This window comes from Elephas maximus, chromosome 26 (genome assembly GCF_024166365.1).
Source record: "Elephas maximus indicus isolate mEleMax1 chromosome 26, mEleMax1 primary haplotype, whole genome shotgun sequence".
NCBI lineage: Eukaryota > Metazoa > Chordata > Mammalia > Proboscidea > Elephantidae > Elephas > Elephas maximus.
Genome location: NC_064844.1, coordinates 44,150,993 through 44,168,854, shown reverse-complemented (window position 1 = coordinate 44,168,854; position 17,862 = coordinate 44,150,993). Strand labels below are relative to the sequence as shown.

The window sequence follows — 17,862 nt, the reverse complement described above, 5'->3', positions numbered from 1 at the left end:
CCAGGGCCAGCTACTGTTCCATGGGTGATGGGAAGCTGAGGCTATAAGGAGGCAGGGTGGAGGAATTCTTGAGGGAGGGGGATGTGGTGATGGAGGCCAGGGGATCCCTGCAAAAGCCTCAGCCCACACACTTTCTGCACTGACTGAGGAAAGAAACTTCCAACCCTCTGCCCTGCTGTCTGAACAGCTCACTGGGATGGCATGGGCAGAAACAAACTCATTTTCCTCTTCACAGGTTTGCTATGCTATTGCAGACACTACAGAACTGCCAGGTGGCCCCTAAATCTTCAAAAGATTTTGTGGCTTTGTACTTAGGTGGTTCTCAAACTTTTTGATCATGTATCTCCAGTGTAAGTTTTACAAATTCTATGTATGCACATACTACTGCACTAATAAATTTATGGAGGTTAGAAAACATGTAAATGAAACATGTTAGAAAACATGTAAATGGAAATTTAAAAGGATGAGATAAAAATTAGTAGAAATAGAAATTTATATATTATCATCCTTGACTGCTTTTTAGCAGCTGTTGCTGGGGGCTCCGGCAGGGCATGTACTGCCAAGAAAAAGGAAAGGGGACCCTCTGGAGTTGGTCCTTGGTCTCTCTGTGGGGGAAGGAGAGCCTCCCTCCCACCATGGTGGACTGAAGCATTTGCAAAATCTCAGGAAAAGACAGTGCTTTCTATACTGACCCAACACATTATTTGTAAAAACACACGATTCACTCATTTATTTTTTTCAGCAAATATTTATTGAGTGCCTACTTACTCTTTGTCAGGTACTATTCCACATGGTGGTTAAGAGCTATGGCTACTAACCAAAAGGTAGGCAGTTCAAATCCACTAGGCACTCCTTGGAAACTTGGGGCAGTTCTGTTGTCTTATAGGGTTGCTATAAGTCAAAATTGACTTGATGGTGATGAATTTTTTTGTTGTTGTTTATTCTGGGTGTATTAGTGATCAGATCAGAATATCTCTGCTCTTAAGGGCCTTACTTTCCAACACAGGAAGACAGACAGTAAGTAAGGAAATCATATGTTAAAAGATGATTAATGTAAAGGAAAAAAAGAAAAAGCAGAACAAGGTAAATGGGATCAAGAATGTCAAGTCTGGAGGAGGACCAAGTTATAGAATTAAATAGAATGGTGAAGTTAAGCCTCTTTGAGGAGGTAAGATCTGAGTAAAGGCCTGAGGGAGGTGAGGCTGTTGTGAAGTAGATACCTGGGGGAGGGAGAGGCAACAGCCTATGCAAAGACCCTGAGGCAGTATCAAAATTGATGATTCATGCAGCAGGAAGGATATGAGCATGACTGACGTGAGACAAGCAATGGAGAAGTAGAGGTGAGAGAGGTAAGAGGGGAAGTGATTTGGGCCTTGAGTACTTGAGCTTTTCCACTGAGATGGGAAGCCATAGAAGGGTTAGGAGCACAGAAGGGTCATGATCTGACTTATATTTTAAAATGATCAGTCAGGATGCTCTTTTGAAAATAGACCTGCTGTATCTACAATCATCTAAGCCAAGGATGATGGCAGTTTGAATCAGATGGCCAGCAAAAATTAATAAATTTCCACGTATATAAACTAAAGGTAGAACCAACAGGATTTCCAACAGGTTGGATTTTGGGTGTCAGGGGTTTATGACTTGAGCCACTAGAAGGGTGTAGCCACTGTTGATTGAAAAGGGGTCAGTTGTGGGCAGAGCATGTTTCTAGAGAGTTCAGTTCTATGTCTAAAATGTCTGTAAGGGGTGGAGATGTGAAGTAGGCAGGTAGACATACACATCTGGAGAGAAGGAGAGAGAACTGGGTTGGAGATGTCCATTTGAGCGTTGTCAGCATATAGACGGCATGGAAAGCCATGAGCCTAGATGAGATCATCAGTGGGTCAGTGGAAATAAGAAGAGGACCAAGGACAAAGACAATGTTGAATAGTGGACCAAGACTGCATTGGGAAGCAGGATTCCTATGTTCTAATGCGATGCAGTCATGGTCAAATTATTTAACCACTCTGGGTTGCAGTTCTCACATGTGTAAAATGACAGCAATTTGCCTCTCCGAAAGCAGAGGGCAAGGTGGATCCCCAATTTGGTTTGTGAGGAGGAGTGCCCTTAGCCACTGTGGCTGAATGTGAAAGCCAGGTGGAGGACCAGGCATAGTTCTCTAATATTTAGAGAACACAGGGTTTTTTTAGACAGTAATTCAGAAAAGTAAGTGAATTTGGGGGTAATTTAAACTACCTTGATTCATAAGAACCCAAATCCTATTTCTGTTGAGTTGATTACACATCCATTTGACTTTGAATTTGAGGCCCTGGTTGTTCAATGGTTAAGTACTTGGCTGCTAACTGAAAGGTTGGTGGCTCAAACCCACCCAGCAATTCTGTGGGAGAAAGACCTGGCCATCTGCTCCTGTAAAGATTATGGCCAAGAAGACCCTATGGGCAGTTCTGCTCTGTCACATGGAATCACTAGGAGTCGGAATCAACTCCACAGTGCCTACCAACAACATACGCTAGATATTTTTGTCAGTTAATAAGTTTTGACTTACCAAAATGTTTTGACTGAGGCACCATATCCGTTTGGACCAATTGACCAGAAGGTCTCATTTTGTTACCAAAGTTGACTAAGGGTTCCATACAGCATCATGTGTGGCCAGTATATGATGTGCTGTCAGAGTCTTCAGCAAGGTTCTACCCATCCTCCCTTTTCACACATACATGAACTTTTAGCCCTGTTGAAATAATAATTCATCTCTGAAAAATAATAATGATTTTTCCCTAGTGTGCACCTATTGAATGGCTTGGACTTCATAAACATTATCTAACTTTCCCCTCACAACCCAGTGTGGCAAATGTTAGTATCATTGGTATGACTAAGGAAACTTACCTACAAAGTTTAACAAACCACTTGCCCAAGGTCACTGAGTTAGGAAACTAGCCTGAGTTCTTTGCCCTGAAGCAAGTGGCAATGTTGAGAAAGGGCTGGATGCATGAGACCACCTGCTTCTCCTCCTTATCTATTGTGCCAAGGGCAGTCCTGTCAGTAGGCAGCTGGGACAGGAGCGAAGGGCTTAATAATATGCTCAGGACCAAAGCCATGCAGCTCCTGCCTATACCTTGACCCCTTGCTTCCCATCCCAGCTGCTCCACTGCCTTTCTCTTTACTTTCAAACCTCCTCCCCTGAAAAACTGTGATTAACCTCCACTTCTGATGCTATGAAAGAAGCTAATTCTCCTGTTTTAAGTCACCTCCCTACTTCTCAGTAATTTATACTAATTATTAACAGACACACATGCACAGCAGCTCAGTGCCTGAGGCAGCTTCCACACCTCAGTGAAGCATATCATTGTCCCCACTCTAGAGGATAGAATGCTTGTTTTGGGAACACAGAAGAGCCTTTGCTGAAGCCTTGGTTACCATTTGGTATGTTACTTTAGAACTCTTCTTCTTTTATGAAGTGCTTGGCTCTAAAATCCATTACATTGCTTGACCATTTCTAATATGACTAAAGAAAAAGGCATCAGCCTGTGAAATGTTTTGATATAATAACCAAATGATAATAACTCACCATATATTCAGTACCGATTATGTGCCAGATACACAGATATATTAGCTCTAATGCTTAAAAGAAAAAAGAAAGCCTGGTGTACCCAATTTATAGATAATGGAATCAAGTCATAGAAAGATTAAATTACTTACCTGTGATGACACAGATCAGAGGCAGGGCATCACAGAACCATGACTGTAGGCTTTCTATTATGTTTCAAGGGTAGAACCTTCTGAGCTCAATACGGAAGTGGTTGCAATCACCTTTGATGCTGAGGATCTCAAAATTTCTGTGGCCCCTAAAACAAGCGATTGCGTCTGAATTTTAAATCTCAGTGCTTGTGACCACAACGATCTGTAACCTTATTAGCCCACTTACTTCACATGCCATAGAATCCTGGTCTTTAGAAGATACCAACACCAATAAAACTCAGCCCAGCAGCTGCCCTGGAATCAGGCCAAAAAATCTAAACCCACCATCCCTCTGTCCTGTGTCACTTCCTCTCTCCCAGAGATGCCCCAGCCCCTTCATCTAAGCCAGGAATTGACAAGCTTTTTCAGTAAAGGGCCAGATAATGAATATTTTAGGCTTTTGGTCATGCAGTTTCTGTAGCAGCTGGTCAACCCTGCTATTACATTATGAAAGCAGTCAGAGACAATATCTAAATGGGCAGGCATGGCTGTGTTCCAATAAAACTTTATTTACAAAAACAGGTGTCTGGCTCATGGACATTAGCTTTTGCCGACCACTGAAAAAATGCCCCACACCATCTTCTCCATTTGTTCTTGGGATGCCTTTCAATTTCAGCTCTGTGAATAGAATCAATGATACTTTAGCCTCCTCCAACAGCTCATTAATAGAGAGCTCATATGCCATCGAGCTGATGACACTCCCAGAGTCTCTACCATGTTCATCTCCTTCCCCATTTTAATATGTTTCCATTCATCATTCTCTCTTGTTTACTGTCTTGTAGCACTTTTCACTCCTGGTGTCAGTGCTTGTAGGCAAACCATGGGAGGAGCATCTACATCTGCTCTGAGCTGTCTAGATGATTAAGTGCTTAGACACTTACTCGCTCTTCATAATAACTGTTTGGGCTAGGACAGACTGGTTTAGGCCATGGGAGTTTTTACCCTTCAAATTTTAGGATCATTTTCTCATGGAAACTCTTTCAGAGCTTGGCAATACCTTGTGTTCAATCGATTGATTCAAATAACTGGATTGAAGTGTGCTGTTTATTCATTCATGTAGCACTGACTTCTTGAGCACCCAGGTGGTTCCAGCCCTGTGCTGCATGTTAGGGATGGAGAAATAAGAGATATGTGGTCTCCGCCCTCAAGATAGCTGCATCCTCTCTCTTCCAAACACTTATGAAATCAGTCATAAACGACAAAAAAAAAAAAAAAAGAGAGGGGGCACAACCTTGTCCATTGCTCCCACTCATTTTCCCAGAGTTGATTAATGAATGTGTGGGTCACCAGGACTCATGCTCATTTTAATCACTAAACTCCTTGAAGAAAGTGTAGACTCTAAAGTGATTATGGGTTAATGTCTTATCCTCGCAATCCAAATACCAATACATCAAAACACTTTTTTCTGTAAAAAAGCTGCCCATCCAGTGCTTCACTTAATTCGAGCAGTGCATGATTCTGTCAGAGTCCAGTAAAGCCAGCTGAATTTACAGAATAGGGTTTTATCTTTATCAGCAAGGTGGGCAGGAGATTTTCATAGTTTGAGATCTCACATCTCTCTCCTGGGTGTCGAAACAGTAATGACCAGTGTTCTAGATGGCACCGCCTATATAGTAGACAGCCTTCTTTCTGCAGAATCCCTCATTGAGGAGAGGGAAGACATCATCTGTTAAACAGATCAAAAAATCAAATAATGGACAGAGCAGCCTCTTTCAGAGGTGGGTAGGTATCCCCTTCCATTAGGGTGAGTTTGGGCCTCTTTGTAACTTTCAGCTGTCAGTGGAGCTGGCCTCAAACCTGTGGTCCCTTACAACTCTTCAGAGTCATTGATCATCGCCCCCGGTGCCACCCACACTCAACATGTGTCTAATCACTTGCCTGAGTCCTTTTATCATTAATTTTTTTATTGTGCTTTAGATGAAGCTGTACAAAGCAAGTTAGTTTCTCGTTAAGCAATTAATACACATATTGTTTTGTGACATTGGTTGCCAACTCCACGATGTGGCAACGATCTCCCCTTCTGAACCTTGGGTTCCCCATTATCAGCTTTCCTGTCCCCTCCTGGCTTCTCGTCCTTACCCCTGGGTTGGTGTGCCCATTTAGTCTCATTTTGTTTTATGGGCCTGTCTTATCTTTGGTTGAAGGGTGAACCTCAGAAGTGACTTCAGTGCTGAGTTAGAAGGGTGTCTGGGGGCCAGACTCTCGATATTTCTCCACTGTCTCTCAGGCCAGTAAGTCTGCTCTTTTTTTGTGAGTTAGAATTTTGTTCTACATTTATCTTCAGCTCTGTCCAGGACCCTCTACTGTGATCCCAGTCAGAGCGGTCAGTGGTGGTAGCCAGGCACCATCTAGTACTGCTGGACTCAGTCTGGAGGAGGCTGTGTTAGCTGTGCCCCATTAGTCCTTTGGTCTAGTCTTTCACTTATGTCTTTGGTTTTCTTCGTTCTCCCTTGCCCCAGTTTCCCCTCCAACATTTGTTATTTTCGGTCATTTTGATTCATACTGGTAATACTAGGGTGAGGTGCTATCTCATTGTAGTTTTGCTAATGGCTAGTGATCACGAGCATTTCCTCCTGTATCTGTTAGCCGCTTGAATGCCTTCTTTGGTGAAGTGTCGGCTCATATCCTTTGTCCATTTTTAATTGGATTATTTGTCTTTCTGTTGTAGAGGTATTGGATTTTCCTATAGATTTCAGAGATTAGGACTTTGTTGAATTTGTCATAGCCAAATTTTTTTTCCTAGTCTGTACATTCTCTTTTTACTCTTTTTGTGAAGTCTTTTCATGAGGATGTTTAATTTTTAGAAGATCCCAGTTATCTAGCTTATCTTCTGATGTTTGTGTATAGTTATTTATGGTTTGTAGCCTCTTTATGCCATGTATTAGGGCCTCTAGCATCAATCCTATTTTTTCTTCTATGCTCTTTATAGTTTTTGGTTTTATATGTAGGCCTTTGATCCATTTTGAATTAGTTTTTGTGTGTGGTGTGAGTCCTGTCTCATTTTTTTTGCAGATGGACATCTAGTTTTGCCAGTACCATTGTTAAAAAGACTGTCTTTTCCCCATTTATTGGACTTTGGGCCTTTATGGAAGATCATGTGACTGTAGGTGGAGGGATTTACATCTGGGTTCTCAATTCTGTTCCATTGGTCAATGCGTCTGTCATCGCACTGGTACCAGGCTGTACTGACTACAGTAACTGTATAGTAGGTTCTGAGGTCAGGTAGTGCGAGTCCTCCTATTTTATTCTTCTTCTTCAGTAGTGTTTTACTTGTCTGGGGTCTCTTCCCTTTCCATATAAAGTTAATGATAAGTTTTTCCATTTCGTTAAGGAATGCTGTTGGTATTTGGATCGGATTTGCATTGCATTTGTAGATTGCTTTGGGTAGAATTGAGTTTCACGATGTGGAGTTTACCGATCCATAAGCATGGTATGTTTTTCCATTTACATAGATCTGTTTTGGTTTCTTGCATTTGTGTTTTGTAGTTTTCTTTACATAGGTCTTTTACATTCCTGGTTAGATTTATTCCTAAATATTTTATTTTTATAGGAGCTATTATAAATGGTATTGCTTTCCTGATTTTCTTTTCATCATTCTCTTTATTGATGTATAGGAATCCAACTGATATTTGTATGTTTATCTTGCTACTCTGCTGAATCTTTCTATTAGCTCCAGTAGTTTTTGCCTGGAGCCTTTTGGGTTGTCTATGTATAGTATCATATCATCTGCAAATAGGGACAGTTTTATTTCTTTCTTACCAATTTGTGTGCCCTTTATTTCTTTTCCTTGCATTGTTGCTCTAGCTAGGGCTTCCAGCCCAATGTAGGAGTGGAGATAAAGGGCATCCTTGTCTTGTTCCTGTTCTCAAGGGGACAGTTTTCAGTCTCCTTCCATTAAGAATGATGTTGGCTGTTGGTTTTGTATAGATGCCCTTTATTATGTTGAGGAATTTCCCTTCTGTACCTATTTGATTGAGAGTTTTTATCAGGAATGGGTGTTGGACTTTTTGAATGCCTTTCTGCATCGATTGAGATGATCATGTGATTCTTCTGTTTTGTTTATTTATGTGGAGGAGTACGTTGATTGATTTTTTAATATTGAACCATCCTGGCATAAAAAAAAAAAAAAATACCTGGTATGAATCCCACTTGGTTGGGATGTATTATTTTTTTGATATGATGCTGAATTTTATTAGTTAGAATTTTGTTGAGAATTTTTGCATCTATATTCATGAGAGATATTGGCCTGTAATTTTCTTTTTTGTGTGGTGTCTTTGCCTGATATTAGGGAAGCTTTCTGTCAGCAAATCTTCAGTGATCCTCTCTGTGTTTTCCATTTTCTCCCTCTGTTCTGGAACTCCAATCACATGCAAATTTTTGCTTTTGTTTGTATCCCACATCGTTCTTAGGGTTTCTTCATTTTTCTTCATTCTTTTCTCTGATTTTTCCACAAATGAAGTGGTATCCAAGGATTTGTCTTCAATTTCACTGATTCTGCCTTCAATTTTTTTCAAATTTGCTCCTAAAACCTATTTCACTGTCCATTTCTGAAATCTTGTTCTTTATCTTTATGATTTCTAATTGCTGTTTTTGTGTGATTTCTAGTTGTTTATTTATTTTGACATTTTGGCCCTGTATTATTTTCCTAAATTCTTTCATTGTTTTGTCTGTATTTTCCATGATTTCACCTATTTTTTCTTTATTTTTGTCTGTGTTTTCCTTCATCTCTTGGAGAGCCCTGAATATTAGAGTTTTAAATTCCCTATCAGGTAGTTCCACTGCCTTTTCTTCTACCAGAAGGTCATCTGTTTTATTTTGGGCACTTTCTGGAGCCATCTTGTCCTTTTTTTTTTTTTTTAAATATATTTTTTGATATTGTCTGCCCTCTTTGGAACATTCAGGAATTATTTTCTTCATTTATTGTTGTAGATTTGTTTCGTCCTGCTTCTTTGTTTTATTTGATTATGTTTGAGCAGGCGGGCCGGGCGTGCTTTGTTGCTTGCTTATCTGTGAGTACAATACTTCTTATCACCTTTTCCAGTTGGGCAGGGCCAGTTGCTCAGCTGTGGTGCAGCAGGCCACCTCTAGTGGAGGGGGAGGAGTAGGGATGGGTCATTCATGTCATGTACTGGAGCTGAGAGTGCAGGACTAGAGGGCAGTGCAGGGCTGGGTTCAATCATCCACAACTGTGCCATTCAGGGCTGCAGTGCCTTATGCATGGTGAAGATAGGCAGGAGGGAAGGGAGAGGATGTGATATGTGGAGCTAAAAGGGTGAGAGAAAGAACAGAGAGAAATAGAAGCAAAAACATTTTTTAAAGTGAAGGCTAAAAAAGAAAAAGTGAGTAAAGTGACAGGGCAATGGAATTCAGCAGGTGGGGGCAAGGCAGGCCTGACAAGGCCGTGTACCAGTGGCTCTCTAGCCAAGCAGTGCCGCTTTGCCTGTCAAGAAGGGGTATGGGTGGCACATGGGGTAGGCAGGCTGGAGAAAGGAAAGGAAAGACGGGAAAGAGATAGAAGAAAAAAAAAAAGTATGGTGCTGAGGGAGCCAGCTGTTAGGGGGTGGGGTGGAACTGAGGTGGGAGCGAGCTGATGTCTATCTCACCAAGCAACACAGCAAAGCCCATCAGGAATGGGAAGAGGCAGAACAGGGCCTAGATGGGAAGGAGAAGAAAAAGGGAGACAGGGAAAGATAAAGAAAAATAAAAAATGCGGCACTAAGGGGGCCAGCCTGTGGGGGTAGCGCAGACTTGGGGAGGCTGTGTGCCAAAGACTGTCTAGCCAAGCAGTGTATAGCACAGCTCATTGAGAAGGGTGGTGGAACACAGGGCTCAGTGGGTGGGAGAAACGAAAGGAAGGAGAGAGAGAAGAAATAACAACAACAAAAAAGAAAAAATGAATGCACCAAAGGAGGAATGTGGCGCAGGTCCAGGGAGGCTGTGTGCTGTGGCTCTCTAGTTGAACTGTGTGGCACAGTCCATAAAGAAGGGGCAGAGATGGCACCTGCGGCTAGGTGAGTGGGAAAAAGGAAAGAAAAGGAGAGAGATAAGAAACCAATAAAAGAAGGAAAAAGAAATGGCGCTAAGGGAGCCTGCTGGTAGGGTGGCACGGACTTACGAAGCCATGTGTCAGGGGCTCTGTAGCTGAGCAACATGGCACAGCCTGTCAAGAAGGGTTGGAGACAGCACATAGTGCTAGCTGGACAGGAGAAAGGAAAGGAAGGAAGTGAGAGAGAGGGGAAAGAAAGAAACAAAAAAGCTGAAAAAACCACACACAAAAAAATGGTACTGAAGGGGCTGGCCATAGGGGCAGGGCAAACCTGTGCAGCAAGAGCTGCTGTCTCTCCAGCCAAGTGACCGTTGGCCCATTGGAAAGAGGCGGAGGCTGTGTAGAGGGAAGGTGGAGGTGGAAAAGCATGTATTCCTGGTTACTGGGTGCTCTGTCTCCTGTTGGAAGCTCCATGAAGTTGCCTTCCCGTAATCCCTGTCCACCATTCTTGATGGCTGACGTCCAAGATGGCAAATCTGTGCTCCATTATCTGGTAGGAACCCTGCACTCCATAACTCTCCTTGTTCTCTGTTCTCTGTTTCTTATTCCATTCGGTGCTTGGTTGAGTTCTTTATCCCTTCACTTGACACTTAGGGTTCCAGGATTGATGATTATATCTGTTTTTCTTAGTTTTTTGGGTCTTTGCTCTAGAGGGACATTGTGGTGCTTCTGTCTATAGCACCATGTTGGCTCTATCTCTCCTCCTCCTGAGTCCCTTTAGACCTTGCTTTTGCATGTTTTATTCAGTTCTCACTCCACTCACTCATCTATGTGGCTGATTCCTTTCATAATCCAAGTCATGTCACCCTCTCCCTGTGCCCTCCTGCCCTAGTCTGGGCTGGGTGGCTCTCTGCAGTGCTTCCCTCAGCTGTCTTCTGCCAAGTCACTCAGTCAACACTGCTGCCATTATTTGTTTATTTTCCAGTTCACCCCACAAAGTGTTGTATCCCCAGAGGGGAGAGATCATGCCCCATGCCTTCACACCATGTGTCCAGCACATGGTTGTGTTGTTGTTCTTAGGTGTCATCAATCAAGTTGTTTCCAACTCACAGTGGCCCTGTGTACAACAGAACGAAACACTGCCCAGTCCTGCACCATCCTCACAACCTTTGTTATGCTTGAACCCATTGTTGCAGCTACCATGTCAGTCCATCTCACTGAGGGTCTTCCTCTTTTTTGCTGACCCTCTACTTGTTTACCAAACATGATATCCTCTTCCAGGGACTGGTCCTTCCTGATAACATATCCAAAGTACATGAGAGAAGTCTCTCCATCCTCACTTCCAAGGAGCATCCAAGCTGTACTGCTTCCAAGACAGATTTGTTCATTCTTCTGGTAGTCCATGCTATATTCAATATTCTTTTCCAACACCATAATTCAAAGGTGTCAATCCTTCAGTCTTCCTTATTCATTGCCCAGCTTTCCCACACGTATGAGGCAATTGAAAATACCATGGCTTGGGTCAGGCACACCTTAGTCCTCAAAGTGACATCTTTGCTTTTTCAACACTTTAAAGAGGTCTTTTGCAGCAGATTTATCCAATGCAGTAAGTCGTTTGATTTCTTGCCTGCTGCTTCCATGGGTGTTGATTATGGATCCAAGTAAAATGAAATCCTTGACAAAGTCAATCTTTTTTCCATTTATCATGATGTTGCTTATTGGTCCAGTTGTGAGGATTTTTGTTTTCTTTATGTTTAGATGTAATCCGTACAGAAGGTTCAAGTCTATGATCTTCACCAGTAAGTGCTTCAAGTCCTTTTCACTTTCAGCATGCAAGGTTGTAGTCATCTGCATACTGCAGGTTGTTAATGAGTCTTCCTCCAGTCCTGATGTTGTGTTCTTCTTCATATCGTCCAGCTTCTGGGATTATTTGTTCAGCACACAGATTGATTAAGTATGGTAAAAGCATACAACTCTAACAGCCACCTTTCCTGATTTTAAACCATGGAGTAACTAACCCCTTGTTCTGTTTGAACAACTGCCTCTTGGTCTAAGTACAGTTTCCTCATGAGGACAGTTAGGTGTTCCACAATGTTATCCATAATTTGTTATGATCCACAGCCACTAACTATGCCTTTGCATAAACATCTTTCTGGTATTCTCTGCTTTCAGCCAAGATCCATCTGACATCAGCAATGATATCCCTCATTCCACATCCACTTCGGAATCTGGCTTGAATTTGTGACTATTCCCTCTCAGAATGAGTTTGAATGATTTTCAGCATAATTTTACTTGTGTGTGATATTAATGGTATTGTTCGATAATTTCCACTTTCTTTTGGGTCGCCTTTCTTTGGAATGGCCACAAATATGGATCTGTTCCAGTCATTTGGCCAGGCAGCTGTCCTCCAAATTTCTTGACATAGATGAGTGAGCACCTCTAGCGCTACATCCATTCATTGGAACACCTTAATTGGTATTCCATCAGTTCCTGGAGCCTTGTTTTTCACCAATGCCTTCAATGCAGCGAGAACTTCTTCCTTCAATATCATCGGTTCTTGATTATATGCTACCTCCTGAAATGGCTGAACATCGACCAGTTCTTTTTGGCAGAGTGACTCTGTGTACTCCTTCTATCTTCTTTGGATACTTCCTGCTTCGTTCAATTTTTTCCCCCATAGAATCCTTCCATATTGCAGCTCGAGGCTTAAGTTTTTTCTTCAGTTCTTTCAGCTTGAGAAATACTGACTGCCCTTTAGGCTTTCTAACTCCAGGTCTTTGCACATGTCATTATAATACTTTGTCTTCTCCAGCCGCTCTTTGAAATCTTCTATTAGGCTCTTTTACTTCATCATTTCTTCCTTTGCTTAAGCTATTCTATGCTTAAGAGCAAGTTTCAGAGTCTCTTCTGACATCCCATTTGGTCTTAGGTATATCATAAATGTGTCTCCCTGAAGGAATGGATGAATAAATACACCTCAGACTTTTACACATTTTAAGACAATGGTAATTTCTTATCAAGAAGCCCTGGTGGTGCAACTACTAAGTGCTCGGCTGCTAACAGACAGGTTAGTGATTCAAATCCACCCAGCGGCTCAAAGGGAGAAAGACCTGGTGATCTGCCCCTGTAAAGATTACAGCTTGGAAAACCCTGTGGGAAAGTTCTACTCTGTCACATGGGGTTGCTATGAGTTAGAATCTACTTGACAGCACCTAACAACAATTTCTTATTGTATTATTTCTCCTGGCTCACCTCCCCAAGTTTCTTCCATCATTTGACTGGAGATATGGCTTACAGACCTCTTGTCATCCAGCTTTCCCCTCATGTGTCACCGTGCTTCTTGAACCGTAGTGCCTAAGAAGTCATCACAGTACCCCAGATCTGCACATGGAACTTGGGGGCCTCCCTCTCAGTGACCTAATAAGCTCTTGATTTCTGCTGGTGCCCCCATTTTTCTATAGGATTCATGGTGCAGACAAGAACAGGCCCAGACTCTAAACTTTTGTTTCCGCACACTTGGCACTGACCCAGAGTCTATGTAGAGAAAAGATGAATGAAAATGATTATAGACTAGACTGGTGTATAAGAAGGGACTGAGGGTGAGACATAATGATGGACAACAATGAAGAGATAGATTCCCATGGGCTGAAGTGGTGAAGGAGGCCATCCTGGTAGAGGAGGTCTTATAAGATGTAGCCTTAAGAAACCTAGAGGGAGAGAGGCATTTGAGACTCAGAAAACACCCTAAGCAAAGGGCTGGTGGGCATGAGGTGTGGTTCCCAGAAAGGCAGCAAGGCAGTTGATTGGTGGGGGGGGGGGGGGGTAGGTGAGGGGGTTGGAATTGACTTCATTAAGCCTATAAACTTATATTTAGGAGTTTTGCCTTTGCCTGATAACAGTTTTAGGGAAGGTCAGAAACTGTCTTAGAAAAGAAGTTTGGTACGGGGAGAGCAGAAAAGATGGGAGGCTATAAAATTCCAAACACAAACCGCATGTTTGATAAGATTGGCAGCAAAGAGAGTAGGAGACCCGCTAAGAGCACTCATGGTGGAAAGAGTCGGAGGATAAGAAATGAGAAAAATGTGTGCATACCAGAGACACACTTGAACAGATGGCAGGGCCAGTAGGGAGCGGGCCAGAAGGTGCTAGAGAGAGAGTAGGGCAGACAGGAGGTGGGCCTGGCCTCCTGAGTAGGTGGGAGGGATAAGGAAGCAGGGCTTGCTCTCCAGAGAGAAGGAACATGTCCTCCCTGGATGCTGGCGGAGAGGGAGCCTGAGATTGACACCCAGAGAGATGCAGGCAAGGGTGAAGGCAGGTGCAAAAGTGCTAGTCCAAAAAAGCCTTAGCATCTTCAGAAGGGTGACAGCAAAGCCATTGGCCAGAGAGGACTTGAAGGGACTTGAGAAGTGATGTAGAACAGCCATTGTGAGGAGTGACCGGGGGCATCTTGAATGAGGAGAAGAAGGAGGGCTCAGCAGAGGGGAGACAAGGAGAGACAGGAAGAGGGCAGATTTTGCAAGGATTTCACAAAGTTGGATGTGCTGTGTTATTCTACCTCTGAACAATGAGGACAAAGAACATGACTCTGAGCCCCTGCCAGGCCCTGAGAGCTCAGCCATTTCTCCAGACCCATCTCTTTAGAGCACAGCCACCCCATGGACCAGAGCTCATTCTGCATTCCCTTAACCTAGACCAGACTCTCTCCCCAGTAAGAGGGATGGCCTAGGACTGTGACAACTTCTAGCAGGTCTTCAGGGACTGAGGATTGACCAGGCCTGGGTGCTCCAGTGCAGAGTGGGCTGGCGGGCAGCACTCAGGAGTGGGCCAGTGATCCCTTCTGCCCCTGCTCTTTTGAAGGAACACAACGAGTTCAACTCCTCCATGGCCAGGAGCCAGACCAACACTGCACGGATTGATGGCCTGCGGCCGGGCATGGTGTACGTGGTGCAAGTGCGCGCCCGCACTGTGGCTGGCTACGGCAAGTTCAGCGGCAAGATGTGCTTCCAGACTCTGACAGACGGTAAGGAGCAGTCATAGGCAGGGGCACAGGGCAGGGCATCAGGGGCATCGGAGAAGCCCTGGCGAAGCCACACTAACACCCAAAGTGCCCACTTGTAATTAGATTCCACTAGAACTCCCTCTTTGGACTTTGCCCCCCAGTAGGGCCATACGTGGCATCTGTTCGAGGTCTGGCATATCTCTTTCCCAATATCTACTGGGGTTTGCCTTTGTTGGCTGTCTGCACAAGGCCACCACATGGGGTCCATGTATTTGTATAGCAATAAGACCCGAACATATTCTCAGGGCATGCCCTCTCCCTCTGTATCAGGGTCCAGATACCCAGACTGTTTCCCTTACTCTCACCTTACCCCTCCATTCTTGGGGCCTGGGATCTGAGCTCACTGGCTAATTCCATGAGCCTAGGTCTCCAGGGAGGAAACCAAGAGACAAAATTTGGTGTGTGGCAGTCTCATGCACCCAGGATCTCAGAATCTTTGAAGCAACTTTACAGGTTGCTAAGTAGGTCCTGCTCAGGTGTCTCCAGGAGAGCAGCTACTGTTTCTAGACTTTTCCCAAGGCCAGAAAGTCTGTCACCAAAAATACTTCTACTTTTGAGCTTTATTATTTATTATGACTGTCTCCCTCAGTCCTTTGAGTCCATTCCTTTAATAGTTAGGAAAATCTGATTTTCCTTTTGTCTTATCATTATGCATAGGTGTGTCTGTCTGTGTTCACTCACTCTTCCCTTTAGCTAGCAATTTACTATAGTTTGTGTGTTCATATATCCATCTATCTACCTGTCTGTCTGACTGTCTGCCTGTCTATCTGTCTATAAACTGTTTCCTGATAGTTTTCCAAATGCCATTCAGTCTATTCCTAATCCCCTAAGTTGAAAGCCTTTAATTTTTCCTTTACTAGCTACGTTACATAGAAAACATTCTGACCTTACACAGCATTTTATTTTAGGCCAGCGCTCTCAGACTGGGTGCTAGATAGGGACTGAGTTTTTATATTACCTGACATTCTATTTTTAAACAATTTTTAAATTAATTAGAAACGTGATAATCAGATAATTTCGTATCAAAATCAGAATACCCATCTTTTTATGAAAAGTGTTAGAGGGACCAGAATGGTGGGCTTTCTGGTGTGAGGACCTTACACTGGGCTAAGCGCCAGCTGCCCCGCATGGTGTCCACACTTCCTGGTGGTTCATACCTGGTTGCTCTCATGTTGTGCCTATCTGAGCCTTGAAGGATTGGAGTTTGCAAGCCATTTTGAGTTGATTTTAACTGAATTTTGCTTGTATTTTTGGGATGGTGAGATGGGATAGGAAGGTGAGCCAGTTTATGCAGATTAATTAATAATGCTACTAGTGAAAAGAATGCAGGATGTCTTCTCCTGGAGGACTCTGCCCCCTCTTTGCACCTCACTTACCGTCTGGATTTATGGGCACTTTGGCATCAGGAGGTATACAGGATTAAAAGCCGAAAACGCAACGTGCTCTAAGCACTGGTCTCTTGGCAATTCTGCTAGACAAATCAAGGAGTAACGAATTCATCCCAAGAAGGCTATTCCTTTTACATTTGGCAGTTAAGCTGTGTAAACCCAAGAGAGGATAGATGTAAGAGAGTTCTGGGAAGTGGCCAGATTAGGGAGTATTCATCTTAACGACTGAGGTTCACATGTAGGTAGTAATTACACTCACTGAGGCTGCAGGCCATGTCTGTAGCACAAAGGTGAGTCTGAAAGTTGACCAGTGGTCAGTGCCCACGTTTTGGACAGGTGACCTCCAAGTGGGGCAGAGCCACTGTGGTCCCAGGCAGTTCTTAGCAACAGTGTGCTGACCTTTGACTTAGCTGTCCAGTTTTTTTGTTTTGTTTTGTTTTAACCATTCGGGTTTCACATTGCTTTGTGAAGTTTATGATTCATAAAGACATCGTCACACACTCTTCACTGTGGGCCCTTGCATTTTTTGCCAAATTAATTTATTTTTTAAATATATGCTGCAAAAATTTTCAGCCGAAGGCAACTGAAACTCTATCTTCAGTCTTTTAAACTTGATTTCTAGAGAGTCTTCAGACATCTCTTTCCCTCTCCATGTAGTTGAAGGACAGTTCTCCAATACTGGAGAGCAAAAGAATCACTCAGAGTGTTTGGTAAGCTTGCAGACACGCTGCTCATATCAGAGGTTCTGATCCCCGAGATCTGAGGAGGGGCCCAGGAGTAGGCAGGTTTTACAGATGGCTTCGGGTGATTCTGATGCGGGGCATGAGGGACCTCATTTTAGGAAGTATTGCTGTTATGGTTACCAGATAAAACCCAGGACACCAATTAAATTGGAATTTCAGTTAACAATGAATGATGTTTTAATATAGTAAAACCTACAAAAGCCAGAACCTGTGTAAGGTAGAAACCTGTCAGAGAAGGAAAACCCAAAAATGAGCAATTGAAAAATGGTAAGACTGCACCCTGTCAAAAGTGGAAAACTCTCAAGACCCAGAAAAACAAGTCAGTCCTATCATGTTCCGGCTCTCACAGGTTTCTCTTTATAAGTATGCCCCATGCAATATTTGGGACATACTTATACTAAAACATTATTCGTTGTTTATCTGAAATTCAAATTTACCTGGGTGTCCTGTATTTTTATTTGCTAAATCTGGCAATCTTAATCATAATAGAGCATAAATAGTGTGGCCTCCATATGCCAGGGCCCTTAACACCAAGAGAAAGAATAACCATAGCCATAGTGGTAATAGCCGGCTGGGCCAAGTGGTTTATATGGATTGAAGAAAAGGTAATTAGTATTTGGGCATCCATGATAGATCAGACGCTGAAAAATGCTTTACATAATTTAATTTTTTTTAATGGACAGGGAATATGACGGTCAGAGAGACGGAATAATTTGTCCAAATCACAAAGATTATGCATGGCAAAGCCGGGGTTTGGATGAGCTCTGACCACTTCTGTGACTCATGGGCTTCTCACTCTGCCACATAGAACAGCACAGTTTTAACACTGGCAAAGCCTTGATCCTTTTCCTTCTTGAAAAGGAGCTTTTAGAGTGCTGGGCCATTCCTCAGGTGTTTCTCTTCGTTCTCTGTAGCACCTAATAGAGTGCTGGCTGGCTGTGGATCCCCTTT

General features: G+C 43.1%; 1 protein-coding gene across 1 annotated transcript in view; it reads left to right on the top strand.

Annotated features, from left to right (window-relative positions):
* Nucleotides 1–17,862, top strand: part of EPHB1 (EPH receptor B1) — a 644,782-nt gene that overhangs the window by 502,295 nt on the left and 124,625 nt on the right. Inside the window, exon 7 of the mRNA XM_049870453.1 lies at nucleotides 14,579–14,741. Coding sequence (XP_049726410.1) covers nucleotides 14,579–14,741 — 163 coding nt within the window. The remainder of the gene's footprint in view (nucleotides 1–14,578; nucleotides 14,742–17,862) is intronic.